This window comes from Salmo salar, chromosome 07 (assembly GCF_965601325.2).
Source record: "Salmo salar chromosome 07, fSalSal1, whole genome shotgun sequence".
NCBI lineage: Eukaryota > Metazoa > Chordata > Actinopteri > Salmoniformes > Salmonidae > Salmo > Salmo salar.
In genome coordinates, this window is record NC_138297.1 from 59,047,034 (window position 1) to 59,075,000 (window position 27,967).

Below are 27,967 nucleotides of genomic sequence, written 5' to 3' on the forward strand. Positions count from 1 at the left end.
CAATGTTCACAGCAGACACCTGGGGAACACAGAGGAGACGTTCATATGTAACAATGTTCACAGCAGACACCTGGGGAACACAGAGGAGATGTTCATATGTAACAATGTTCACAGCAGACACCTGGGGAACACAGAGGAGATGTTCATATGTAACAATGTTCACAGCAGACACCTGGGGAACACAGAGGAGACGTTCATATGTAACAATGTTCACAGCAGACACCTGGGGAACACAGAGGAGATGTTCATATGTAACAATGTTCACAGCAGACACCTGGGGAACACAGAGGAGATGTTCATATGTAACAATGTTCACAGCAGACACCTGGGGAACACAGAGGAGATGTTCATATGTAACAATGTTCACAGCAGACACCTGGGGAACACAGAGGAGATGTTCATATGTAACAATGTTCACAGCAGACACCTGGGGAACACAGAGGAGATGACGTTCATATGTAACAATGTTCACAGCAGACACCTGGGGAACACAGAGGAGATGTTCATATGTAACAATGTTCACAGCAGACACCTGGGGAACACAGAGGAGATGTTCATATGTAACAATTTTCACAGCAGACACCTGGAGAACACAGGGGGAGACGTTCATATGTAACAATGTTCACAGCAGACACCTGGGGAACACAGGGGGAGACGTTCATATGTAACAATGTTCACAGCAGACACCTGGGGAACACAGAGGAGACGTTCATATGTAACAATGTTCACAGCAGACACCTGGGGAACACAGAGGAGATGTTCATATGTAACAATGTTCACAGCAGACACCTGGGGAACACAGAGGAGACGTTCATATGTAACAATGTTCACAGCAGACACCTGGGGAACACAGAGGAGACGTTCATATGTAACAATGTTCACAGCAGACACCTGGGGAACACAGAGGAGACGTTCATATGTAACAATGTTCACAGCAGACACCTGGGGAACACAGAGGAGATGTTCATATGTAACAATGTTCACAGCAGACACCTGGGGAACACAGAGGAGATGTTCATATGTAACAATGTTCACAGCAGACACCTGGGGAACACAGAGGAGACGTTCATATGTAACAATGTTCACAGCAGACACCTGGGGAACACAGAGGAGATGTTCATATGTAACAATGTTCACAGCAGACACCTGGGGAACACAGAGGAGATGTTCATATGTAACAATGTTCACAGCAGACACCTGGAGAACACAGAGGAGACGTTCATATGTAACAATGTTCACAGCAGACACCTGGGGAACACAGAGGAGACGTTCATATGTAACAATGTTCACAGCAGACACCTGGGGAACACAGAGGAGACGTTCATATGTAACAATGTTCACAGCAGACACCTGGGGAACACAGAGGAGCCGTTCATATGTAACAATGTTCACAGCAGACACCTGGGGAACACAGAGGAGATGTTCATATGTAACAATGTTCACAGCAGACACCTGGGGAACACAGAGGAGATGTTCATATGTAACAATGTTCACAGCAGACACCTGGGGAACACAGAGGAGATGTTCATATGTAACAATGTTCACAGCAGACACCTGGGGAACACAGAGGAGACGTTCATATGTAACAATGTTCACAGCAGACACCTGGGGAACACAGAGGAGATGTTCATATGTAACAATGTTCACAGCAGACACCTGGGGAACACAGAGGAGACGTTCATATGTAACAATGTTCACAGCAGACACCTGGGGAACACAGAGGAGATGTTCATATGTAACAATGTTCACAGCAGACACCTGGGGAACACAGAGGAGATGTTCATATGTAACAATGTTCACAGCAGACACCTGGGGAACACAGAGGAGATGTTCATATGTAACAATGTTCACAGCAGACACCTGGGGAACACAGAGGAGACGTTCATATGTAACAATGTTCACAGCAGACACCTGGGGAACACAGAGGAGATGTTCATATGTAACAATGTTCACAGCAGACACCTGGGGAACACAGAGGAGATGTTCATATGTAACAATGTTCACAGCAGACACCTGGGGAACACAGAGGAGATGTTCATATGTAACAATGTTCACAGCAGACACCTGGAGAACACAGAGGAGACGTTCATATGTAACAATGTTCACAGCAGACACCTGGGGAACACAGAGGAGATGTTCATATGTAACAATGTTCACAGCAGACACCTGGGGAACACAGGGGAGACGTTCATATGTAACAATGTTCACAGCAGACACCTGGGGAACACAGGGGAGACGTTCATATGTAACAATGTTCACAGCAGACACCTGGGGAACACAGAGGAGACGTTCATATGTAACAATGTTCACAGCAGACACCTGGGGAACACAGAGGAGACGTTCATATGTAACAATGTTCACAGCAGACACCTGGGGAACACAGAGGAGACGTTCATATGTAACAATGTTCACAGCAGACACCTGGGGAACACAGGGGGAGACGTTCATATGTAACAATGTTCACAGCAGACACCTGGGGAACACAGGGGAGACGTTCATATGTAACAATGTTCACAGCAGACACCTGGGGAACACAGAGGAGATGTTCATATGTAACAATGTTCACAGCAGACACCTGGGGAACACAGGGGAGATGTTCATATGTAACAATGTTCACAGCAGACACCTGGAGAACACAGGGGGAGACGTTCATATGTAACAATGTTCACAGCAGACACCTGGGGAACACAGAGGAGACGTTCATATGTAACAATGTTCACAGCAGACACCTGGGGAACACAGAGGAGATGTTCATATGTAACAATGTTCACAGCAGACACCTGGGGAACACAGAGGAGATGTTCATGTGTAACAATGTTCACAGCAGACACCTGGGGAACACAGAGGAGACGTTCATATGTAACAATGTTCACAGCAGACACCTGGGGAACACAGAGGAGACGTTCATATGTAACAATGTTCACAGCAGACACCTGGGGAACACAGAGGAGACGTTCATATGTAACAATGTTCACAGCAGACACCTGGGGAACACAGAGGAGACGTTCATATGTAACAATGTTCACAGCAGACACCTGGGGAACACAGGGGGAGACGTTGATATGTAACAATGTTCACAGCAGACACCTGGGGAACACAGAGGAGATGTTCATATGTAACAATGTTCACAGCAGACACCTGGAGAACACAGAGGAGACGTTCATATGTAACAATGTTCACAGCAGACACCTGGAGAACACAGAGGAGATGTTCATATGTAACAATGTTCACAGCAGACACCTGGAGAACACAGAGGAGATGTTCATATGTAACAATGTTCACAGCAGACACCTGGAGAACACAGAGGAGATGTTCATATGTAACAATGTTCACAGCAGACACCTGGGGAACACAGAGGAGATGTTCATATGTAACAATGTTCACAGCAGACACCTGGGGAACACAGAGGAGATGTTCATGTGTAACAATGTTCACAGCAGACACCTGGGGAACACAGAGGAGACGTTCATATGTAACAATGTTCACAGCAGACACCTGGGGAACACAGAGGAGATGTTCATATGTAACAATGTTCACAGCAGACACCTGGGGAACACAGAGGAGATGTTCATATGTAACAATGTTCACAGCAGACACCTGGGGAACACAGAGGAGACGTTCATATGTAACAATGTTCACAGCAGACACCTGGTGGGGAACACAGAGGAGATGTTCATATGTAACAATGTTCACAGCAGACACCTGGGGAACACAGAGGAGATGTTCATATGTAACAATGTTCACAGCAGACACCTGGGGAACACAGAGGAGATGTTCATATGTAACAATGTTCACAGCAGACACCTGGGGAACACAGAGGAGATGTTCATATGTAACAATGTTCACAGCAGACACCTGGGGAACACAGGGGGAGACGTTCATATGTAACAATGTTCACAGCAGACACCTGGGGAACACAGAGGAGATGTTCATATGTAACAATGTTCACAGCAGACACCTGGGGAACACAGAGGAGATGTTCATATGTAACAATGTTCACAGCAGACACCTGGAGAACACAGGGGAGACGTTCATATGTAACAATGTTCACAGCAGACACCTGGGGAACACAGAGGAGATGTTCATGTGTAACAATGTTCACAGCAGACACCTGGGGAACACAGAGGAGACGTTCATATGTAACAATGTTCACAGCAGACACCTGGGGAACACAGAGGAGATGTTCATATGTAACAATGTTCACAGCAGACACCTGGGGAACACAGAGGAGATGTTCATATGTAACAATGTTCACAGCAGACACCTGGGGAACACAGGGGAGATGTTCATATGTAACAATGTTCACAGCAGACACCTGGGGAACACAGGGGAGATGTTCATATGTAACAATGTTCACAGCAGACACCTGGGGAACACAGAGGAGATGTTCATATGTAACAATGTTCACAGCAGACACCTGGAGAACACAGAGGAGACGTTCATATGTAACAATGTTCACAGCAGACACCTGGGGAACACAGAGATGTTCATATGTAACAATGTTCACAGCAGACACCTGGGGAACACAGGGGGAGACGTTCATATGTAACAATGTTCACAGCAGACACCTGGAGAACACAGAGGAGATGTTCATATGTAACAATGTTCACAGCAGACACCTGGGGAACACAGAGGAGATGTTCATATGTAACAATGTTCACAGCAGACACCTGGGGAACACAGGGGAGACGTTCATATGTAACAATGTTCACAGCAGACACCTGGGGAACACAGAGGAGATGTTCATATGTAACAATGTTCACAGCAGACACCTGGGGAACACAGAGGAGACGTTCATATGTAACAATGTTCACAGCAGACACCTGGGGAACACAGAGGAGATGTTCATATGTAACAATGTTCACAGCAGACACCTGGGGAACACAGAGGAGACGTTCATATGTAACAATGTTCACAGCAGACACCTGGGGAACACAGAGGAGACGTTCATATGTAACAATGTTCACAGCAGACACCTGGGGAACACAGGGGGAGACGTTCATATGTAACAATGTTCACAGCAGACACCTGGGGAACACAGAGGAGATGTTCATATGTAACAATGTTCACAGCAGACACCTGGGGAACACAGAGGAGATGTTCATATGTAACAATGTTCACAGCAGACACCTGGGGAACACAGAGGAGACGTTCATATGTAACAATGTTCACAGCAGACACCTGGGGAACACAGGGGAGATGTTCATATGTAACAATGTTCACAGCAGACACCTGGGGAACACAGAGGAGATGTTCATATGTAACAATGTTCACAGCAGACACCTGGGGAACACAGAGGAGATGTTCATATGTAACAATGTTCACAGCAGACACCTGGGGAACACAGGGGGAGACGTTCATATGTAACAATGTCCACAGCAGACACCTGGGGAACACAGAGGAGACGTTCATATGTAACAATGTTCACAGCAGACACCTGGGGAACACAGAGGAGATGTTCATATGTTACAATGTTCACAGCAGACACCTGGGGAACACAGAGGAGACGTTCATGTGTAACAATGTTCACAGCAGACACCTGGAGAACACAGGGGGAGACGTTCATATGTAACAATGTTCACAGCAGACACCTGGAGAACACAGGGGGAGACGTTGATATGTAACAATGTTCACAGCAGACACCTGGGGAACACAGAGGAGATGTTCATATGTAACAATGTTCACAGCAGACACCTGGAGAACACAGGGGGAGACGTTCATATGTAACAATGTTCACAGCAGACACCTGGAGAACACAGGGGGAGACGTTGATATGTAACAATGTTCACAGCAGACACCTGGGGAACACAGAGGAGACGTTCATATGTAACAATGTTCACAGCAGACACCTGGGGAACACAGAGGAGATGTTCATATGTAACAATGTTCACAGCAGACACCTGGGGAACACAGAGGAGATGTTCATATGTAACAATGTTCACAGCAGACACCTGGGGAACACAGAGGAGACGTTCATATGTAACAATGTTCACAGCAGACACCTGGGGAACACAGGGGAGATGTTCATATGTAACAATGTTCACAGCAGACACCTGGGGAACACAGAGGAGATGTTCATATGTAACAATGTTCACAGCAGACACCTGGGGAACACAGGGGGAGACGTTCATATGTAACAATGTCCACAGCAGACACCTGGGGAACACAGAGGAGACGTTCATATGTAACAATGTTCACAGCAGACACCTGGGGAACACAGAGGAGATGTTCATATGTTACAATGTTCATAGCAGACACCTGGGGAACACAGAGGAGACGTTCATGTGTAACAATGTTCACAGCAGACACCTGGAGAACACAGGGGGAGACGTTCATATGTAACAATGTTCACAGCAGACACCTGGAGAACACAGGGGGAGACGTTGATATGTAACAATGTTCACAGCAGACACCTGGGGAACACAGAGGAGATGTTCATATGTAACAATGTTCACAGCAGACACCTGGAGAACACAGGGGGAGACGTTCATATGTAACAATGTTCACAGCAGACACCTGGAGAACACAGGGGGAGACGTTGATATGTAACAATGTTCACAGCAGACACCTGGGGAACACAGAGGAGACGTTCATATGTAACAATGTTCACAGCAGACACCTGGGGAACACAGAGGAGATGTTCATATGTAACAATGTTCACAGCAGACACCTGGGGAACACAGAGGAGATGTTCATGTGTAACAATGTTCACAGCAGACACCTGGGGAACACAGAGGAGACGTTCATATGTAACAATGTTCACAGCAGACACCTGGGGAACACAGAGGAGACGTTCATATGTAACAATGTTCACAGCAGACACCTGGGGAACACAGAGGAGACGTTCATATGTCACAATGTTCACAGCAGACACCTGGAGAACACAGAGGAGATGTTCATATGTAACAATGTTCACAGCAGACACCTGGGGAACACAGAGGAGATGTTCATATGTAACAATGTTCACAGCAGACACCTGGGGAACACAGAGGAGACGTTCATATGTAACAATGTTCACAGCAGACACCTGGGGAACACAGAGGAGACGTTCATATGTAACAATGTTCACAGCAGACACCTGGGGAACACAGAGGAGACGTTCATATGTAACAATGTTCACAGCAGACACCTGGGCAACACAGAGGAGACGTTCATATGTCACATTGCCGATAAATATCTTATTTCATGTCAGTCCTATCTAGAAGTAATGTATGTACAGTTGAAGTCAGAAGTTTACATACACCTTAGGCAAATACATTTAAACTCAATTCCTGACATTTAATCCTAGTAAAAATTCCCTGTCTTAGGTCAGTTAGGATCACCACTTTATTTTAAGAATGTGAAATGTCAGAATAATTGTATAGAGAATTATTTCTTTCCGCTTTTATTTCTTTCATCACATTCCCAGTGGGTCAGAAGTTTACATACACTCAATTAGTATTTGGTAGCATTGCCTTTAAATTGTTTAACTTGGGTCAAACTTTTCGGGTAGCCTTCCATAAGCTTCCCACAATAAGTTGGGTGAATTTTGGTCCATTCCTCCAGACAGAGCTGGTGTAACTGAGTCAGGTTTGTAGGCCTCCTTGCTCGTACACGCTTTTTCAGTTCTGCCCACATATTTTCTATAGGATTGAGGTCAGGGCTTTGTGATGGCCACTCCAATACCTTTACTTTGTTGTCCTTAAGCCATTTGCCACAACTTTGGAAGTATGCTCGGGGTCATTGTCCATTTGGAAGAACCTTTTGCGACCAAGCTTTAACTTCCTGACTGATGTCTTGAGATGTTGCTTCAATATATTCACATACTTTTCCATCCTCATGATGCCATCTATTTTGTGAAGTGCACCAGTCCTTCCTGCAGCAAAGCATGAACACAACATGATGCTGCTACCACCGTGCTTCACGGTTGGGATGGTGTTCTTCAGCTTGCAAGCCTCCCCCTTTTTCCTCCAAACATAACAATGGTCATTATGGTCAAACAGTTCTAGAGGACATTTCTACAAAAAGTACGATTTTTGTCCCCATGTGCAGTTCCAACCCGTAGTCTGGCTTTTTCTTCATGGCGGTCTTGGAGCAGTGGCTTCTTCCTTGCTGAGCGGCCTTTCAGGTTATGTCGATATAGGACTCGTTTTACTGTGGATATAGATACTTTTGTATCTGTTTCCTCCAGCATCTTCACAAGGTCCTTTTCTGTTGTTCTGGGATTGATTTGCACTTTTCGCACCAAAGTTCGTTCATCTCTAGGAGACAGAACGTGTCTCCTTCCTGAGCGGTATGACGGCTGCATGGTCCCATGGTGTTTATACCAGCGTACTATTGTTTGTACAGATGAATATGGTACCTTCATGCGTTTGGAAATTGCTCCCAAGAATGAACCAGACTTGTGGAGGTCTACAATTTTTTTTCTGAGGTCTTGGCTGATTTCTTTAGATTTTCCCATGATATCAAGCAAAGAGGCACTTTGAGTTTGAAGGTAGGCCTTGAAATACATCCACAGGTACACCTCCAATTGACTCAAATGATGTCAATTAGCCTATCAGAAGCTTCTAAAGCCATGACATCATTTTCTGGAATTTTCCAAGCTGTTTAAAGGTACAGTCAACTTATTGTATAAAAATATCTGACCCACTGGAATTTAGATACAGTGAATTATAAGTGAAATAATCTGTCTGTAAACAATTGTTGGAAAAATGACTTGTGTCATGCACAAAGTAGATGTCCAAACCAACTTGCCAAAACTATAGTTTGTTAACGAGAAATTTGTGGAGTGGTTGAAAAACGAGTTTTAATGATTCCAACCTAAGTGTATGTAAACTTCCGACTTCAAATGTATCATTGACCTATATTATTAAACCTCTACAGATCCTGACAGATGCCCACTGTTTTAAATAAACAACATACTAGGTTAGCATTCACTGTCCCAATTAGCAAAACATGCCACTCAGTTATTGATACCCCTCCTCCACTTGCTATAGGCACAGTATTACACACAGGATGGACATCTAGAAGAACATTACCAAGCTAGCCCAAGATGCAGGAGAAATGTTGTCTTTTCCATCTTCCCCTAGCAGATTTTGGACCTACTATAGGCTAGTATCGATTGTGGTCTACTAGCCCGGCTGGCCAGTGCCAGTCTACTAGTGCGGCTGGCCAGCGCCAGTCTACAAGCCCGGCTGTCAGTGCCAGTCCACTAGCCCGGCTGGCCAGCGCCAGTCAACTAGCCCGGCTGGCCAGAGCCAGTCTACTAGCCCGGCTGGCCAGTGCCAGTCTACTAGCCCGGCTGGCCAGTGCCAGTCTACTAGCCCGGCTGGCCAGTGCCAGTCTACTAGCCCGGCTGGCCAGCGCCCGTCTACTAGCCCGGCTGGCCAGAGCCAGTCCACTAGCCCGGCTGGCCAGCGCCCGTCTACTAGCCCGGCTGGCCAGAGCCAGTCCACTAGCCCGGCTGGCCAGTGCCAGTCTACTAGCCCGGCTGGCCAGCGCCCGTCCACTAGCCCGGCTGGCCAGAGCCAGTCCACTAGCCCGGCTGGCCAGCGCCCGTCTACTAGCCCGGCTGGCCAGAGCCAGTCTACTAGCCCGGCTGGCCAGAGCCAGTCCACTAGCCCGGCTGGCCAGCGCCCGTCTACTAGCCCGGCTGGCCAGAGCCAGTCCACTAGCCCGGCTGGCCAGCGCCAGTCTACTAGCCCGGCTGGCCAGCGCCAGTCTACTAGCCCGGCTGGCCAGCGCCAGTCCACTAGCCCGGCTGGCCAGAGCCAGTCCACTAGCCCGGCTGGCCAGCGCCAGTCTACTAGCCCGGCTGGCCAGCGCCAGTCTACTAGCCTGGCTGGCCAGCGCCAGTCTACTAGCCCGGCTGGCCAGTGCCAGTCTACTAGCCTGGCTGGCCAGTGCCAGTCTACTAGCCTGGCTGGCCAGTGCCCAAAATCCTTAAGTTCCATCACTGATCACCATCTCATACATCCAACCTGCCTTCTCCTCTACTGTCACTTTCTCCTGGTCCAGGCCAGTCAGGTGTTGAAGGAGGAAGATCACTGCAAGTCTATAGTCCAGTTGCTCCTGGGGTTGAAAAGACAGTGAAAGAAGCAGCATTTTCATGGACATGTCTATTGTCAGTACAGAGGAAGCAGACAGCATTAGGGAGCTAACTTGTTAGTCTAGTGATGTGTTGTGGGTGTAGGTGCAGTGCAGCTACCTGGACTGGGTTTCTCTGCAGATTCAGCTCCCGGAGCAGGCACAGGTCATGGATGTGTGTGGCCTCCTTGATTTCACTGATCTGAGAACAGTATATCATACACAAAAACGATCAGATACTTGGATTAAGATTAAATCCTTTAAAAACGATTAAAACTACATTTAATACCACAGCCAATCTATCAGTTGATGCAGTGGAATAGCTTTATCACTCAGCTCCTGGTATACAGTCACTAGGTGGTTTAGTGATACTGGTCATTGGTACCATGCAGACCGTGGCAGAGACAAGAGCAGGACATTAAGGAATGGACTGTGTCTCACCAGGTTACTCTCCAGGTTGACAAGAGAGCAGGACATTAAGGAATGGACTGTGTCTCACCAGGTTACTCTCCAGGTTGACAAGAGAGCAGGACATTAAGGAATGGACTGTGTCTCACCAGGTTACTCTCCAGGTTGACAAGAGAGCAGGACATTAAGGAATGGACTGTGTCTCACCAGGTTACTCTCCAGGTTGACAAGAGAGCAGGACATTAAGGAATGGACTGTGTCTCACCAGGTTACTCTCCAGGTTGATGGAGCCCAGCAGATGGAGATTCTGCAGGCCTGACAGACTGGTGATCCGGTTCAGAGACAGATCCAGGACCTGCAGGGTTCTCAGAGTCTCCACATTCTCTATCTTCTCAATCTGATTCCCCCTCTGGATAGAGAGGACATGATACATGACAAACACTGGGAATATGAATACTGTGTGGACAAATACACACACACATATTAATTAACTCATACAATCTCACACGCACGCACGCACACACAACTCCCCCTCCTCCTACACACACACATACACATGCCCACGTCACACGCACACACACAGACACACACACACCCCACCCTCACTATCAAAGTTAACATTGAGTGTTCCCTTCCCCATCTGTAAGGAGTATAAAACTTCTCCCTGAGACGTGTGTATGATTGACAGGCCAGCTCCAATGGTCTGGGCTGACAGGGGAGGAGTGACAGGTGAACAGCTGGCCAGACACTGGTGTGGGCATGCCAAAAGCACTACAGACCATCCCTCCTCTCCTCTAGAACCCACCATCCCTCCTGCTCTGTAACTACCCATCCCCACCTTCCCCCTGCGTGGGCTGTCATTCAGGATCCAGCCCCCGCGGCCCCCATGCCTGCCCTCCTCCGGTAGCCTGCCTGGCAGAGGGCTGCCGACAGTGGGGGACGGTGACCGCACGGAGCCCTGGAAGCTCCCGAGGCCAGGGTGTGATGGGCTGAGAGAGGAGGCTGGCTGACAGGTACCACGCTGTTAGGGAGCGGGGCTGGGCAGGAGAGGGCCGGGGGAGGGAAGATGGAGACAGCGGCTGGTTGCCATGGGATGCTATGGAGGGGTGAGGGAATAAGAGAAGAGAGGAGAGGGGGGGGGGTTGAACAGGGTCCAGGCCTGCTCACACCGCCGGCAGCTGGTCCCAGAGGGGAGGGTGGAAGCGGACAGGGGACACGGCTGCATCTTGCTGACGATGAGGAATCACTTTGATAAAGGACACCAGCATCCGTCAGAGAGGGAGAGGGAAGGGTCTGGAGGCCCGCTGGCACAGCCATATGGCGGCTCTCACACTGGAGCCCATGTCTGTGTGTCTTTGAAAAGCTGAAGCTCAATTATGTCTGTGGTTTAAATATGAGACGGGGGGAGAGTTAAAAATACACCACCTGCTGTCATCATGTTTGAAGAGAAACAAGTGCTCAAATATTGTGTGTAGCATAACTGGCACCATACTGGGGGGATAACCTTTTAGAAAAGCCATGACATAATGGAAGAATGTAGACACCAGGTCGGGACATCAAGGTGAAAACAGAAAACAACTGATTCACAGGAAAACAGTTGTGTCCTGTAGGACATATTCAATCAAGCACAAGACCAACCACTAACCACAGTACTGATGTGCTTGGAGAGCTGCGTCTATACAACCGGATGGGCATATTCATTAATGAGCATAACGCATGGTAAAATATTATCTCTAAGAATCAAATGATTCAACAAACACACACGCAATGTAATTATTCATGTAAAGTAACATCTCCATATACAACACACATGAAAAGTGTTAGAAATGGAATAATTCAAGAGGCAGGAGGAGGAGTTAGGACCTACCAGACAGAGGTCTTTGATTGGCAGCTTGTCCAGGCCACTGATACAGGAGATCTTGTTGTGTGCCAGGCTGAGGTGTGTGAGGCTGGCACAATGCAGCAGACCACCGATCTCACTGAAACAGTTGTCTGTCCGGGCACACGTTAAGAATGGTATACAATGAGGAAGTGGTCTAGATAAGAACTTGACATGTATGTGTGTGTGTAAATACTTTTTAAAGGATACAGTCCAGATTCAGTTTACTCAAAGACGAATAGGCTGACAAATGTGTCATCACTGACATCTGGTTATGGGAAAAGTTAACCTCCTGCGGAATACAACAAACATGAATAATGAATCAAGTGGACCAATCTTTAAATGCTTTTTGCAATGAAGAAATATGAAAATAAACAACCAAATGCATGTATAGTATGATCAATTCTACTAGTACTGTATAACTCACTGATAAACAATAAGAAGAAGTCAACCCTGGTAAGTTCCTTGTCATTCCAGGGTAGGTAATACTTAGTAAGCATATGGAATGACACTACAGTATAAATGGTCTATGATGATTGGAACCCATCTTCTGGGACTATAGGCTTCAAGAAACCCCAAGCCACAAATCAACCGTTGTCTTATCCTGTCTGCTGAAGGTCCCACCTTGAGGTTCTTGGGCGGCTGGAATCCAAAGAAGTCGGTGAGTTGGTTGTGGGAGGCATCCAGGATGATGAGATACGGCATGTGGCTTACACAGGATAAATCTACCAGTCAACAAACATTAGGAGAGACGGGTGAGCAGAGTGGGAGAGATGGCAACACCTGACACACAACTGTTATTATACAGACCAGAAGAAGTTACAAGGGCACCGATGAGAAATGAACCATTGCTTAATTAATTAGGCTAACCAAGCTACATTTTCTACATCACTAATTAGAATCATAACAATGCGTACAGTGCATTTGTTAATATGAGACACACACACCTTTTATTTTGTTGTAAGGAAGTTCTAGCTTTTGAAGGTGGACGTAATTGCATAGGATGGAAACATTATTCAGATTTCGACCCTGGATGGAGACATATTCCGAAATTGAATTCCACATGACATAGACAACAAAACAAGGAAAGAAATACAACACAAATGGAAAGTTAACAGATTTGTTAGATACTCTTCTGCGTATAGCCTGATGGTAAACAGTTACTCCTGTAAAGCATATTATCAGCGATTGATGGGGTTACACTATCAACCTGAAGTGTGTGTGTTGTGTGTGTTCTTACAGGCGCAGAGAGGAACTGGTAGACATGCTCTAGTCCAGTGGCAGAGTGTCCCAGGTTGGATAAACAGCTGGATACTTCCTCTTCAGTCAACACACCATCGTTTTTCTGTATGAGACATAGCTACATCACGTTTTTTTGCGGTACACAATAGAACAAGTCATGCATTGTCAATGCATTGTTTTTATGCACCAAACTTCTGTTATTATGAAACTCCGAGTAGCAAGAGAAAGAGAGAAGTTGCTTGCATCCTCAAAGTAATTAACAGAAAGAGCGTTTGTTATTCTCCAAGCCTCATGGCCCATCTTACTAAAGCAGCTAGCATCTTTATTAATTTAGCTGTTATCCCTAGCTTCCTCCCTTACCTCCATTGTCTTCTCCTCCTTCTCTTCCTCGCAGGTTGAAAACGTGTCTGCACACGGCTGATGAACCGCAGCAGGAAATGGTTGCGCATCAGTGGTCTCCTGTGTCACGGACTCATGAGGATAGCAAGAGGGTGACCCAGAGGAACACTGGGGCGTCGTTTGCTTCCCGATATCTTGGAAAGTGGAAAATGTTGAAGTAGAAGACATTTTGGATTAAATTGTTTTGCATGAGAATATTTTTACTTACTAATTAGCCTAGGTAGGTGGCTATTTTGAAAGTTGGCTCAGCTGGAGCGGATAGCGTTCTTTCTGTTGCTTAGTAACGATGACGAAGTGTCAGTAGGTGAATTGAACTGTGGGATATGTCGTTTTTGATTCATTTACTTCCCAACAGTTCATAAAAGCTTTCAAACCATGGTTCCCAGGTTCCACCGTCTGGAAAAAGTAATATATTGATGCATTTTTATTTTAGTGTGCTGAGACAAATATTATCCATTCCATCATCTAACAACTTTACACTAATCACCATGTTGAAACCTCAATCATGCTCACCAAAATGCAGAAAAAAGCTTGACATACTAGAGTTCAAGTAGTGTGCTTTGTGCATCAGACATCTTTCAACAGGTCTTGATCATTCTATAAAAAAGCCTTCTTCTGACGTCCCATCAGATCTGGCAGCTGAGCTCAATTCCTGACAGTGTATATTTTAGATCCGTCCATCTAAAATGACATCGGACAAAGTCAATTTGTGTCAATGTGAAAAGATGTTGAATTATACGGTGCAACAGCGCATAGACAGACCATGTTGTTTGGGTAGTGTTTCCTTCTGTATGGCATTCATCAATTCCTCTTCGTCAATGGAAGAAACTAGTCCCTTGACTACATGAGGTAGGAAACTGGCACTTTTCATTGTACAAAAACACACAAACTGCTCATATACACAGGGGAATTTTGATGTTTTATTTCAGCAAGATCCGTGTACACATTGGCAAATCACCTTTAATTCAGTGTAGAAGGATTGATATTCAAGGCCTTGGTCTGAAAGGGACTTTTAACAGACAATGGAGAATGGATCAAATAAATCCTTAAATCACACCGGGACTCATTAGCCTACATTATCATCAGATGTAGGTGAAAAAACTAATCAGACATGAAACCACTCTCATATTACACACTGTAGATGTGCAAAACGACATGTCTTAGTAAACAAACAAATAAAGCAAAGCATTAAAAAAAAAGAAGTGAAATATATTTGTAGATCTTTACAATGAGTTGGCCCCATTACTTAAAATGTGTGTATAGGGGTCAGATATACCAGGTCATTTAAATCCAGATGGAGTGTTCCCTTGTTCACAGAATCAGCAGAAACAACCTCCTCACTTGCGCAGAGTACTGCAAGCCATAGAGACCTCCATAGTGTGTGTGTAATATAGTACGTGTTTATTGTGTGTGTGTGTCTTGAGTGTGCTGAGTAAAACTGTTCCTATGGCACTAGGCAATCCCTCCGGCAACCACAAGGCTCATATTGATCCCAGCCTACATGTCATTATGATGGATGGTTCCGCTGGGTTCTGGTGAGCAGCACTGCCACAACTCTCCCCTGTTCTCTTTCCTCCTTCCCCTGCTCTTGTTAAGTACTTTTCCTCTGAGTTAATTAACTAAATATACTGAGGGGATGCAGGGGAAGGAATGATTTGTGACTCATTGCAAGTGTATTCACTTTAGAATAGTTTTAGCAGAAGTTTTAGCAGTTCTAGTGGTAGGAAGGGGAGTAGTGATTTGCAATTACATCTCTATTAAGTTCAAGACCTTGAGTGTTGGACTATATACACACTCCAATTGTACTGGATACATTGCCCCCCCCATCCCCTAGCACACATGCACACCTCAACGCTGCAGCACAGTTAATGCATTTTTTCAGGACAGTGGCAAATACTATAATCAGAATCGGCTATAGTTACATTATATCCAATCTACATTATTCTAAAAGTGAGAGAAAAATAGAGTGAACAACAGCTGAGGAACCAATTCCTTTCTTTGTCCTTGGGGAAGAAGAATGGCCACAAGCAGGAGGAGAGAAGTGATAATCTAGACAGTCTAATCTGGCATCTGGTATTGCAGACAGTCAGCGGGCCCACGAGGGAGAGCTGGAGGTAGTGCTGTAATTGAGAGCAGCAGTTAGATGTAATAAGACAATGAGATGAGAAAGGCCCCAAAGCCAGACTCATAAAATTCCCCCATTCTCCACAGGTGAGACTAGGGCTGACCACATATGGGATGATTGAAGGGAGTCATTTTTTAAGTTGGAGTGTGTGTGTGTGTGTGTGTGTGTGTGTGTGTGTGATTTCTTGAGGAACTGGCTGCATTCTTGCCAGTGAATAAGCAGATGAGTTACAACAACAGATGCATATTGGTAACTAAGTTCAAACCTAAAATCAGTAACTACTCAATGTACAGCCTACCAGCATTATCTCAACCCCCAAAACATATTACATGGTTATTACGGTCTGCCATAGGATCTAATGAAGACTCAGGACTTTAACAAACCCAGTGTATCACCAGTCCCTGTGGAGGTGCTGACCAGTCCCTCAGATGGTTAGCTGACACTGCTAGGTCAGCTCTAAAATACTAGCTTTAATCTAAACCCTTTTTCCAGACAGGAGGTTAAGAAACACTGGACACTAATGCAAACAGACCATTGCCAACAACAGCCTCTCAAACAGTAGTGATCTTCTTGTCCTTGGTGGCCTGCTTGAAGGCTGCCTGCTCGCAGATGATCTCCTTGAGGCGCTGCAGCCGGACGTTCTGCGTGCTCAGGTCTCCCACGCCCGTCTGGCTCCTCTGCAGCAGGCTGAGGGCGTGGATGTACTCCAGCTCTGTGTAGCGAACGCCCTGGTCCACCACCAGGTTGAGCAGCTCATCTGCAGCGTTGTACAGCATCTCATAGTACTGCCTAAACAGGGGAGGAGATGACTTCATTGTTCAATGCCCATGAGAATGTTCTCTGTTATCCCAATCCCTCTGAAAAACAGAGGTCAGAGAGGTCAGACCACAGGGGAGGTGGAGGGGGAAGGGGAGAGGAGATGGTGGTTAGGGGGTTAGAGGGAGGAAGGAGATAGGGGACAGGAGAGGTCAGAGGTCAGTAACCAGTAGTACAGATGAGTAGAGAAAAAGGAAGGAATCAACACTATGATGTTATTTATCTAGTACTACTGTACCATACTGCCCAACATAACCCTATGATGTTATTTATCTAGTACTACTATACCATACTGCCCAACATAACCCTATGATGTTATTTATCTAGTACTACTGTACCATACTGCCCCACATAACCCTATGATGTTATTTATCTAGTACTACTGTACCATACTGCCCAACATAACCCTATGATGTTATTTATCTAGTACTACTGTACCATACTGCCCAACATAACCCTATGATGTTATTTATCTAGTACTACTGTACCATACTGCCCAACATAACCCTATGATGTTATTTATCTAGTACTACTGTACCATACTGCCCAACATAACCCTATGATGTTATTTATCTAGTACTACTGTACCATACTGCCCAACATAACCCTATGATGTTATTTATCTAGTACTACTGTACCATACTGCCCCACATAACCCTATGATGTTATTTATCTAGTACTACTGTACCATACTGCCCAACATAACCCTATGATGTTATTTATCTAGTACTACTGTACCATACTGCACAACATAACCCTATGATGTTATTTATCTAGTACTACTGTACCATACTGCCCAACATAACCCTATGATGTTATTTATCTAGTACTACTGTACCATACTGCCCAACATAACCCTATGATGTTATTTATCTAGTACTACTGTACCATACTGCACAACATAACCCTATGATGTTATTTATCTAGTACTACTGTACCATACTGCCCAACATAACCCTATGATGTTATTTATCTAGTACTACTGTACCATACTGCCCAACATAACCCTATGATGTTATTTATCTAGTACTACTGTACCATACTGCCCAACATAACCCTATGATGTTATTTATCTAGTACTACTGTACCATACTGCCCAACATAACCCTATGATGTTATTTATCTAGTACTACTGTACCATACTGCCCAACATAACCCTATGATGTTATTTATCTAGTACTACTGTACCATACTGCCCAACATAACCCTATGATGTTATTTATCTAGTACTACTGTACCATACTGCCCAACATAACCCTATGATGTTATTTATCTAGTACTACTGTACCATACTGCCCAACATAACCCTATGATGTTATTTATCTAGTACTACTGTACCATACTGCCCAACATAACCCTATGATGTTATTTATCTAGTACTACTGTACCATACTGCCCAACATAACCCTATGATGTTATTTATCTAGTACTACTGTACCATACTGCCCAACATAACCCTATGATGTTATTTATCTAGTACTACTGTACCATACTGCCCAACATAACCCTATGATGTTATTTATCTAGTACTACTGTACCATACTGCCAACATAACCCTATGATGTTATTTATCTAGTACTACTGTACCATAATTCCCAACATAACCCTATGATGTTATTTATCTAGTACTACTGTACCATACTGCACAACATAACCCTATGATGTTATTTATCTAGTACTACTGTACCATACTGCCCAACATAACCCTATGATGTTATTTATCTAGTACTACTGTACCATACTGCCCAACATAACCCTATGATGTTATTTATCTAGTACTACTGTACCATACTGCACAACATAACCCTATGATGTTATTTATCTAGTACTACTGTACCATACTGCCCAACATAACCCTATGATGTTATTTATCTAGTACTACTGTACCATACTGCCCAACATAACCCTATGATGTTATTTATCTAGTACTACTGTACCATACTGCCCAACATAACCCTATGATGTTATTTATCTAGTACTACTGTACCATACTGCCCAACATAACCCTATGATGTTATTTATCTAGTACTACTGTACCATACTGCCCAACATAACCCTATGATGTTATTTATCTAGTACTACTGTACCATACTGCCCAACATAACCCTATGATGTTATTTATCTAGTACTACTGTACCATACTGCCCCACATAACAGTTGTTGTTGATCTGGTACAAGGCCTACCTTCAAACTCAGTGCCTCTTTGCTTGACATGATGGGAAAATCAAAAAGAATCAGCCAAGACCTCAGAAAAAAAATTGTAGACCTTCACTAGTCTGGTTCATCCTTGGGAGCAATTTCCAAACACCTGAAGATACCACGTTCATCTGTACAAACAATAGTACGCAAGTATAAACACCATGGGACCATGCAGCCGTCATACCGCTCAGGAAGGAGACACATGTTCTGTCTCCTAGAGATGAACGTACTTTGGTGCGAAAAGTACAAATCAATCCCAGAACAACAGCAAAGGACCTTGTGAAGATGCTTGAGGAAACAGGTACAAAAGTATCTATATCCACAGTAAAACGAGTCCTATATCGACATAACCTGAAAGGCCACTCAGCAAGGAAGAAGCCACTGCTCCAAAACCGCCATAAAAAAGCCAGATTACGGTTTGCAACTGCACATGGGCTCAGTTGGTAGAGCATGGTGTTTGCAACGCCAGCATGGTGTGTGCAACGCCAGGGTTGTGGGTTCGATTCCCACGGGGGGCCTGTACAAAAAAAAAAGTATGAAATGTATGCAATCACTACTGTAAGTCGCTCTGGATAAGAGCGTCTGCTAAATGACTAAAATATAAATGTAAAATGACAAAGATCATACTTTTTGGAGAAATGTCCTCTGGTCTGATGAAACAAAAATAGAACTGTTTGGCCATAATGACCATCATTATGTTTGGAGGAAAAAGGGGGAGGCTTGCAAGCCGAAGAACACCATCCCAACCGTGCAGCACAGGGGTGGCAGCATCATGTGGGGGTGCTTTGCTGCAGGAGGGACTGGTGCAATTCACAAAATAGATGGCATCATGAGGGAGGAAAACTATGGAGATATATTGAAGCAACATTTCAAGACATCAGTCAGGAAGTTAAAGCTTGGTCGCGAATGGGTCTTCCAAATGCACAACAGCAAAGCATACTTCCAAAGTTGTGGAAAAATGGCTTAAGGACAACAAAGTCAAGGTATTGGAGTGGCCATCACAAAGCCCTGACCTCAATCTCATAGAAAATATGTGGGCAGAACTGAAAAAGCGTGTACGAGCAAGGAGGCCTACAAACCTGACTTAGTTACAGCAGCTCTGTCAGGAGGAATGGGCCAAAATTCACCCAATTTATTGTGGGAAGCTTGTGGAAGGCTACCCGAAATGTTTGACCCAAGTTATACAATTTAAAGGCAATGCGACCAAATACTAATTGAGTGTATGTAAACTTCTGACCCACTGGGAATGTGATGAAAGAAATAAAAGCGGAAATAAATAATTATCTCTACTATTATTCTGACATTTCACATTCTTAAAATAAAGTGGTGATCCTAACTGGACTAAGACAGGGAATTTTCACTAGGATTAAATGTCAGGAATTGTGAAAAACTGAGTTTAAATGTATTTGGCTAAGGTGTATGTAAACTTCTGACTTCAACTGTATATTGATGGTGGTTTAATCCATATGTATATTGATGGTGGTTTAATCCATATGTATATTGATGGTGGTTTAATCCATATGTATATTGATGGTGGTTTAATCCATAATGATAGGGAAAACACAGAGTTTACAGTAGCATCGGTAGCCTGTCCTACAAAGCAGACAGATTAAACATATATGTAAATACGAATGCACACACACAGCTATGGAAGATATATGAACGCATTAGGGAGTACCATAGAGCAGGGCTGACTATGTCTCTGCTCTGGGGCTAAACAGGCCAATACCTCAGAGACGGTGTGGGCAGCAGCAGCACAGACACAAAGACAGACAGACAGATAGCATCGCTATACGCCACTGGCTAGTAGAGAAATCCCATTCACTTAGATTACACTCCCACAATGGTGTTATGGATGGGTATGAGAGGTGCCCACAAAAGGACACACACACACACACACACACACACACACACACACACACACACACACACACACACACACACACACACACACACACACACACACACACACACACACACACACATACACACAACCTGGGGGCATCGGGAAGCTCAATCTCTTCACCCATCTCCTCCTTTAACTCAGCTCTTTGTGCCCAGAGAAAGAGAGTGATTTAAAGTGGTGTCCATCAAAGCAGCAGGGAGAGGAAGGCTAAGCTGAGGGAAAGTCTTCCATTGTGTCCAGGAGAAGAAATCCCAAGGAAGTCACAAGCACAAATCTCGTGTGTGTGTGTGTGTGTGTGTGTGTGTGTGTGTGTGTGTGTGTACCAGAATAGGAATAGCTATTATCTTGCTGTATTATTTCTAAGCCTCTCCCATTACTAAACCTAATGGTTATTTTCCTATGTAGGAATTACTGAACAATTCTGCAGCCTTTTGTGTCAAGCTATTTCTGCTGTTGTAATATTGCAAGTAGAAGAAAGAGAGAGAGAGAGAGAGAGAGAGAGAGAGAGAGAAAGATAACAAATATGGAGAGAGAGGTTAGGCCCAGTAAGAACAGACTTTCACAGCTGTGTGTGGGGATTCATTTATTTAATATTTCTCTTTCTCTAACAAGTAATGCCCTTGGTTTGTGAACTACTGGCATACTCGCTCTCTTACCCTCCCTCCCTCCCTCCCTCCCTCCCTCCCTCCAAGGCCCTGTTAGTTTTTCAATGCTCACCCTCAATGAGCTCGTCAATATTGATGAGGGGTCATACCGGTTCCTTTGCTCGCCACAGGCAGAGACACGGAGAAACCCCTGATGGGCAGCAGTGTTCTTATCACATTCTCAAATATGCACTGCATGTCTCTACTGTATATCTGTGTGTGTGTCCACTGTGTGTGTGTGTCCACTGTGTGTGTGTGTGTCCACTGTGTGTGTGTGTGTCTACTGTGTGTGTGTGTGTCCACTGTATGTGTGTGTGTCCACTGTGTGTGTGTGTGTGTGTGTCCACTGTGTGTGTGTGTGTCCACTGTGTGTGTGTGTGTGTGTGTGTGTGTGTCCACTGTGTGTGTGTGTGTGTGTGTGTCCACTGTGTGTGTGTGTGTGTGTGTGTCCACTGTGTGTGTGTGTGTGTGTGTCCACTGTGTGTGTGTGTGTCCACTGTGTGTGTGTGTGTGTCCACTGTGTGTGTGTGTGTGTGTGTGTGTGTGTCCACTGTGTGTGTGTGTGTGTGTGTCCACTGTGTGTGTGTGTGTGTGTGTCCACTGTGTGTGTCTACTGTGTGTGTGTGTGTCTACTCTGTGTGTGTGTGTGTGTGTGTGTGTGTGTGTGTGTGTGTGTGTGTGTGTTATTGACATCCAAAACACCACTTCCATTCCCCAGATACTGCATGCGATTAGCTGCACACAGGAGGACATAGTCCACATTGTTATGTGAACGGAAAAGAAAAGTGTTTGTTTTCAGAAGGGAAAGCTTTGAAGAGAACAATTAACAACCCACACACACACCGTTCTCAAAGGGATGTAGAAAAGCAGGGGATGAATAAAACAGATGTGGGGAAAAAGAGTGATAATTGACAACTTTACTTTGTATAAATGTTGGTATATTTGTGTGTTCACATCTGGGCGTTCCAGTTTGGGTTGTTTGTAAACCAGTTTATAAGGCTATAGTGTATAATGTTCTCTAAGGCCCTATCTTTGGTTGCCTCCCTGTGTACTGAATATGAAAGTCTAATATACTGTGTGACTGAGCAAACTGACTAATCTACAAGTGATAATGAGGAGTTATTTAGCATGCAAGGTGATTTGTAGATCAGTCAGTCAGCAGTTGCCGACTGCAATGCAGTCAATCTGGAACATAACCACAGTTTCAGGAATACCGTGTTTCTGTCTATTATCGGGCACTTGGCACTACATTTCAAGATTTTGGATTTTAGGGCATCTATCTCCAAACTGATTGGAATGTCTGGATCTCCATGTTGCCCCACAATACTGTCCTCTCTTTGGCCTGTTCTACTGGCCATCGTCCCTCTGTCATCATGTTGACTGGACACCTGGCTATCTGGACCCTGTCCAGCTGTTGTACCAGGGGAAATTTGGAAGTGCTGGGTGGGGGGTGTGTGTGTGAGAGAGAGAGATTGTTTGTTGGTGTGTGTGTGTGTGTGTGTGTGTGTGACAACTCATCGCCCCCCAGATGCCAAAAACTCCTCCAACCAACCACTTCATTACCCAGGTGCTTGGAAAGTCATTTGCCCAACAGCGGCTGTTAATCAGATGAAATTCTCTGTGCTCTTACACCTTCGCCCCCCACCAGGCTTTATTCACCCATTAGGGGGAGATAATGAAGGATTTCACTCACTCACTCAGTCAAACACACTCCAGAACCCACCGTCACTGTCGCCCGCATTTCCCCACTTGCCACCCACCCACCCACCCTCCCTCCCTCCCAACCCACCCTCCCTCCCTCCCACCCCACCACCTGCAAGAGCGCTCACTCACTCGCTAACTCTGTGTGTGTGCCATTACATTTTAATTAGCCCACATCTCCTTCGTGCGCAGCCCCCCGTATACAAAGAGTATTAAGCAAATTTATGGTGCATGTGGCAGAGGACGGGGCCAAGATCTACGTATGTCACTGGTGAGAGAGAAAGATACAGAAAGAGAAGGGAGAAAGCGGGAGAGAGAGGGAGGAGAGAAAATAAAACGGCACAATTAATTTCCTCTCATTTCCAGCGTGTACAATATTAAAGCCATTTAAGGTTTCCTCTGTCAGCGTGTTTAGAACAACACATTAGTTAGCGAGGGATAGGGTGGAGGACAGGACGGAGGGAGGGAGGAGATTCGCTCAGGATGATTCTCTCCATCAAGCGGACCGCACGCTTGTCGCCGCGGTAACGAATGCCAGGGCTCCTGAAGCAAATGAGAGCTCCATCAAGTTTTCCCACTCCTCTCGCTCCCTCTCTCCTCTTGTGACTAGAGAAGCTCTATGCAGAGACACTACAGCTTCATCAGCAATAACCAGTGTAGTCATTATGAGAGAGAGAGACACACAGAGAGACACAGACACACACAGAGACACACACAGAGAGACACAGAGAGACACAGAGAGACACAGAGACACTACATCAGCAATAACCAGTGTAGTCATTATGAGAGAGAGAGACACAGAGAGACACTGCAGCTTCATCAGCAATAACCAGTGTAGTCATTATGAGAGAGAGAGACACACAGAGAGACACAGACACACACAGAGACACAGACACACACAGAGAGACACAGAGAAACACAGAGAGACACAGACACACACAGAGAGACACAGAGAGACACAGAGAGACACAGAGACACTACAGCTTCATCAGCAATAACCAGTGTAGTCATTATGAGAGAGAGAGACACACAGAGAGACACTACAGCTTCATCAGCAATAACCAGTGTAGTCATTATGAGAGAGAGACACACAGAGAGACACAGACACACACAGAGACACAGACACACACAGAGAGACACAGAGAGACACAGACACACACAGAGAGACACAGAGACAGACAGAAAGACTCATGTTCAAAGAAAGTGGATAGTTAGCTCAAAGACGACAAGTCATTTTCCACTTTGTAAACAGGTAGCGCAAGTTAACACCACATTAGGTAAAGATGGGAAAGTCACTAACTCTAAACTTAGCCCAGAGACAGCAGCTACTGCAGTGCAACGAAGGACAGATAAGTAATAACATCAACTCTACAAATAGAGGAACCAGACGGAACGAACACCGCTTCGCCCCTGCTATTGACAGACAGGTAAGGAAGGAGAGAAAGACTGTTTGAGATACAAGCGCTAAACACAACCAGTTTATCATAGCCGTCAGCAGTAGTTATTAAAGCTGGGGTGAGTGGACTCTGCCCCAGCCCCGTCACCTTGACAACACGGTTAAACTGACTTTTACCACATGCTCCCTCTGCTGAGCTGTTTACCAGACACCTCCGCGTTTCCACTCAACCCCGTGACACCTGCACCGTCCATGTCTGTCAGACAATAACGGGCTAGCTCTGAAGGCTAATGATTCACTTGCTTATCATGGAAGCTGTGTTAGCATGTAATGCTAGGAGGATAACAGGACAGGCTAGAGACAGGGGTCACAGGGTATCTCACTGGGGGTGTGATTGGATGTCAGAGAGAGGGTAGACCAACTGTCACTCTTATGATTGGATGTTACACACACAGAGTTTTCTAGACACAACTCCCCCCAAACAAACAGACTTTTTTCACACAATACACACCCCTCCCCAGTAGTCCATCTAGAAGACAATATACTAACCAACCCTGTCCCTCTCTCTCACCCTCCCTCCCTCCCTCCCTCTCACCCACCTTCCCTCCCTCACTCCCTCTCACCCACCCTCCCTCCCTCCCTCCCTCCCTTAAAGGTAAGACAATGAACATACCAACCCTGTCCTTCTGTAATGCTCTCTCTCCCTCCCTCTCGTAAAAGTGCTTGTTTCAACAGAATGGTAATTCCCTGCAAGTCAACCTGTGTGTGCTGAATGGCTAAACGAAAGAACGAACGAACCGACGGACGGACAGACAGACAGAGCCAGAGAGATGTTGATGTTTGAGGCTCATTGATCCACTAGACTGGACCAAACACCTGGGTGGCTAGAATATCCAGCTAGAATGTCCATGTAACGTTTCAGAAACATTATGTCAGCGTTATGTCAAAGTCATTCCAATGTTCTGTGATAATGATAGTTGATCCACTACAGTAGACATGCTACAACTGGCTACAACGTCTACGTAACCTTAAAAAAATGCTGCTATAATGTTGTGTCAGTGTTTTTATTCATCGTGATAATGTATTTAGCTAGCGCATCTAGGTAGATGTCTGGAAAAAATATTGTGACAACGCTTCTACAACGTTAGGGCAATGTTAGAGTGCAGTTGTTGGGCAGATTCCCGGCGGGCGTCTGGTGGACTGACAGTATATCTGGGAGACAGCTGGAGAGGAGGTCTCCAAGTTCACATCATCCATTTATTTCACATCTTTGATCCATCCTCTCTCTCTCTCCATCCCTCTCTCTCTTTATCTCAATCCATCCCTCTCCCTCCCTATCTAGCTCTCCTGCAGTGGCAGAGAACCAAAGCAGCAGAGTGAGAAAGAGGAAGGGAGGAAGGGAGAGAGAAAGAGAGGAGTGATGGGGGAAGAGAGAGGTGGAGGGGAGAGAGAGAAATAGAGAGAGAGAGAGAGAGAGAGAGAGAGAGAGATGGAGGGGAGAGAGAAAGACAACCACACACAGACACATACACAAATGTGAGGTTTATCAGAGGTTCCGGTGACACGTCCAGGTCTATGGGATGGGACCTGGCTCTAGAGCTGTCTCTGAGCAGATGGTGTGTGTGTGCGTGTCTGCCACTCTCTCTCTCTGTCTGCCACTCTCTCTGTGTGTGTGTAAGTAACAGGGTCCACTAGGCCTGACTAGGGGTCTATCCCTCTCAGGGAGTTTTGGCTTCAGACCAGCACTTGGGTCAAGGTCACTCACACAGACACGCCTCACATCACACACACACACAGACACGCCTCACATCACACACACACACAGACACGCCTCACATCACACACACACACAGACACGCCTCACATCACACACACACACAGACACGCCTCACATCACACACACACACAGACACGCCTCACATCACACACACACACAGACACGCCTCACATCACACACACACACAGACACGCCTCACATCACACACACACACACAGACACGCCTCACATCACACACACACACAGACACGCCTCACATCACACACACACACACAGACACGCCTCACATCACACACACACACAGACACGCCTCACATCACACACACACACACAGACACGCCTCACATCACACACACACACAGACACGCCTCACATCACACACACACACAGACACGCCTCACATCACACACTCACACAGACACGCCTCACATCACACACACACACAGACACGCCTCACATCACACACACACACAGACACGCCTCACATCACACACACACACACAGACACGCCTCACATCACACACACACGCCTCACATCACACACACACACAGACACGCCTCACATCACACACACACACAGACACGCCTCACATCACACACACACACACAGACACGCCTCACATCACACACACACACAGACACGCCTCACATCACACACACACACAGACACGCCTCACATCACACACACACACAGACACGCCTCACATCACACACACACACACAGACACGCCTCACATCACACACACACACAGACACGCCTCACATCACACACACACACACACAGACACGCCTCACATCACACACACACACAGACACGCCTCACATCACACACACACGCCTCACATCACACACACACACAGACACGCCTCACATCACACACACACACAGACACGCCTCACATCACACACACACACACAGACACGCCTCACATCACACACACACACACAGACACGCCTCACATCACACACACACGCCTCACATCACACACACACACAGACACGCCTCACATCACACACACACACAGACACGCCTCACATCACACACACACACAGACACGCCTCACATCACACACACACACACAGACACGCCTCACATCACACACACACACAGACACGCCTCACATCACACACACACACAGCACACACGCCTCACATCACACACACACACACACACACACACACACACAGACACGCCTCACATCACACACACACACACGCCTCACATCACACACACACACACACACACACACACACACACACACAGACACGCCTCACATCACACACACACACACACACACGCCTCACATCACACACACAGACACGCCTCACATCACACACACACACACACACACACACACAGACACGCCTCACATCACACACACACACACACACACACAGACACGCCTCACAT

General features: G+C 45.8%; 2 protein-coding genes across 3 annotated transcripts in view; both read right to left on the reverse strand.

Moving 5' to 3' along the window:
• LOC106594477 (leucine-rich repeat and guanylate kinase domain-containing protein) overlaps positions 1-14,288 on the reverse strand; it is a 63,638-nt gene extending 49,350 nt beyond the window's left edge. The window contains exons 1-9 of the mRNA XM_045722269.2: positions 13,955-14,288; positions 13,593-13,697; positions 13,300-13,381; positions 12,977-13,077; positions 12,563-12,644; positions 12,341-12,465; positions 10,739-10,882; positions 10,187-10,267; positions 9,964-10,050 (exon numbers count right to left, since the gene is read on the reverse strand). Coding sequence (XP_045578225.2) covers positions 9,964-10,050; positions 10,187-10,267; positions 10,739-10,882; positions 12,341-12,465; positions 12,563-12,644; positions 12,977-13,077; positions 13,300-13,381; positions 13,593-13,697; positions 13,955-14,161 — 1,014 coding nt within the window. The 5' untranslated portion in view covers positions 14,162-14,288. The remainder of the gene's footprint in view (positions 1-9,963; positions 10,051-10,186; positions 10,268-10,738; positions 10,883-12,340; positions 12,466-12,562; positions 12,645-12,976; positions 13,078-13,299; positions 13,382-13,592; positions 13,698-13,954) is intronic.
• A 603-nt stretch (positions 14,289-14,891) lies between these two features.
• Positions 14,892-27,967, reverse strand: part of LOC106609608 (exocyst complex component 4) — a 260,309-nt gene continuing 247,233 nt past the window's right edge. Inside the window, exons 18-19 of one of the 2 annotated variants that reach the window (XM_045722267.2) lie at positions 16,651-16,907; positions 14,892-16,113 (exon numbers count right to left, since the gene is read on the reverse strand). In XM_045722267.2, the coding sequence (XP_045578223.1) occupies positions 16,670-16,907 (238 nt within the window). In that variant the 3' untranslated portion in view covers positions 14,892-16,113; positions 16,651-16,669. Of the gene's footprint in view, positions 16,908-27,967 lie in introns of both variants that reach the window. The other variant, XM_045722266.2, reaches the window with a different exon arrangement.